Here is a 2,217-nt window from a genome sequence, read left to right on the forward strand (position 1 = left end):
CGGTAGGTCACCGCTGAAACAAAAAGGTTTTCACTCGGTCCGTTAGACCATGTCCTCAGAAAATGTCTGATATCTGACCTTTCCCCCACTGCCCTTTGACCTCCAATTTCGCGCTGGCAATGGGTTTTCTTCCCATCACACTACACATCGAATATTAAGAGCGTAGGTCGAGCCGTTGAGATTTGTGCCGCAATTCCGTATTTCCTCCTATACCTTAAGTTAAGGGAGAAATATTCCCCCTCCATTGACACATCTTGACCTTTGACCCTTGACCTCCCAAATTCGACATCCCGAGTCCTTTTCGCGATCCCCCCCGACGTTCCGAATATCAAGACCGTACGTCGCGTGGTTAAGATTTGTGCCCAACTGTTGACGGACGGACGGATGGAGGGACGGACGGACAATCATGCGATTCTACAAGCTGCATCTGACTTCGTCAGCTGAGCTAAAAAATAGTGATAGTGTTATAATACCTTTCTTGGCAACATACCAATTAAGATATAATCCTGATATAATCAAACCAACTTTGAAATACTATTTCAGTACAACATTTGCACATGCACTAACCTATGCTGATAGGGTCTATGTCCCCTAGGGTACTGCCAGAACGTACCCTGGGTACCGGAAACGTACCCTGGTACTAAATACTACTATCTAATATGCCGGACCGTACCTCGCCTACTCCACTAACGAGTCTAGGGAGTCGCCTACGCCTACTCCCTAACTCTAACCCTAACCATATCAGCTAGATCGTTACCAGGGTACGTTCCGGCAGTACCCTGGGGGACATAGACTTTATGAGCCTAACCTAGAGTTCACTGCTCTTAATTGCCCAGCTTCTAAATGATGACAAATTAATTAATCAATTAACTAATTAAATGATGAGATCCTAATAAATTTAACAGAGACTACACATACCTTCTTGTGAGATGTACTTGTTCTTAGATTTTCCATTATACCACCAGTTTCTGACTTATATCCACATTCTCCTGGATAAATAGCACGAAGCATAGCCAGATGTGCCTTGCTCTCACCAGTGTTCTCTCTGGCTTGCATTTCACAGTACACTATTCCTGCATCTTCCCCATCCCCATTGACATGATGAACTTCAGTGTAGTAAGCAGGTTCCTTTAAAATCAAACATGTAATTAAATTGATTACGTCACGAATTTTCTATGGTGTATTTTGTAAAAATTTTGTTGCCATTTTTTTACATTAAAAGTAAGTACTAACGGGACTAAATGTATCGTCAAATTCTTACCTGATAAGATTGTTTCCCAACTAGTTAAAAATCCGAAAAACCTGGACGATTTGATATTATGATCCTGACATTAATTGCTTGCTATGGGCTATGTATGAGTCACGAGTGTATTTTACATCGAACAATATAGTAAAATAGGAAGTATAATGCAGCAATTTAACCATAAAAAGTGAACAGAATTATTTACATTTTGTAAAAAAGCGGGAATTTTTATTTTATTTTTACTATTTACGGTGACGTAATCACTTTAAGTAATGAAGACACCATGTATAGTAAGACTCAAAGTGAAACCTGCAGGTATACAGACATATATGCATGTACAGGCAAGCATGCACACACTAATGGATGTGGGCACATTTTTTACATGGCAACACAATTTACATTCAAATGGCTAGCAAATTAAACTTAATTATAAACAATTCACTACACAAGATTCTATGGGCAAGTATATTTTACTTATCTTATATTTGAGATAAATCTATGCTAAAACTGCTAGTTTTTAAATCCTTCACTTTTTTGGGAGTGTAACAGTGCGCCGGTATGTTTAAATTGTAGGCGCCGGAGCGTTTAAATTGGAGATTGTTTATTTTAGAATTATTCTTCCCCGTGCATATTTCCCTACGACGAAAATGGGAAAACATGTTTACACCGTTTTCACTGCAACGACAAACAGGACGTGCACCCGCCTCGTGTATATTTCTCTATGGCCTACATGTCTAGGGCATTTGTGAGCGTTGGTGCACGCGTGAATACTAGCCTATGTGTGAAAGCTTGGAATATGGCCTCGTGGATTTGGTAAGTCGCAGATGATTGACGTATCTAGCTGCCAACCGGAGGCGTGTTCAGGAGAGCGAGCGCTCGATGCGAACGCTCGATGAACGAACGCAGCGCCTCCTGAACGACACACGAGCGCTCGCTGTGCGCTCGCTGTGCGCTCGCTTGATCAAAGATGGCGA

The 2,217-nt window shown here is 41.4% G+C and overlaps 1 protein-coding gene across 3 annotated transcripts in view; it reads right to left on the reverse strand.

Annotated features, from left to right (window-relative positions):
• LOC106816439 (uncharacterized protein C05D11.1-like) overlaps nt 1–2,217 on the reverse strand; it is a gene marked incomplete in the record, with an annotated part of 31,977 nt that overhangs the window by 17,097 nt on the left and 12,663 nt on the right. For all 3 annotated transcript variants that reach the window (XM_014821058.1, XM_014821057.1, XM_014821059.1), the window contains 1 exon segment: nt 919–1,128. In XM_014821058.1, coding sequence (XP_014676544.1) covers nt 919–1,128 — 210 coding nt within the window.

This window comes from Priapulus caudatus, unplaced genomic scaffold (genome assembly GCF_000485595.1).
Source record: "Priapulus caudatus unplaced genomic scaffold, Priapulus_caudatus-5.0.1 Scaffold1377, whole genome shotgun sequence".
In the NCBI taxonomy this organism is placed as follows: domain Eukaryota; kingdom Metazoa; phylum Priapulida; class Priapulimorpha; order Priapulimorphida; family Priapulidae; genus Priapulus; species Priapulus caudatus.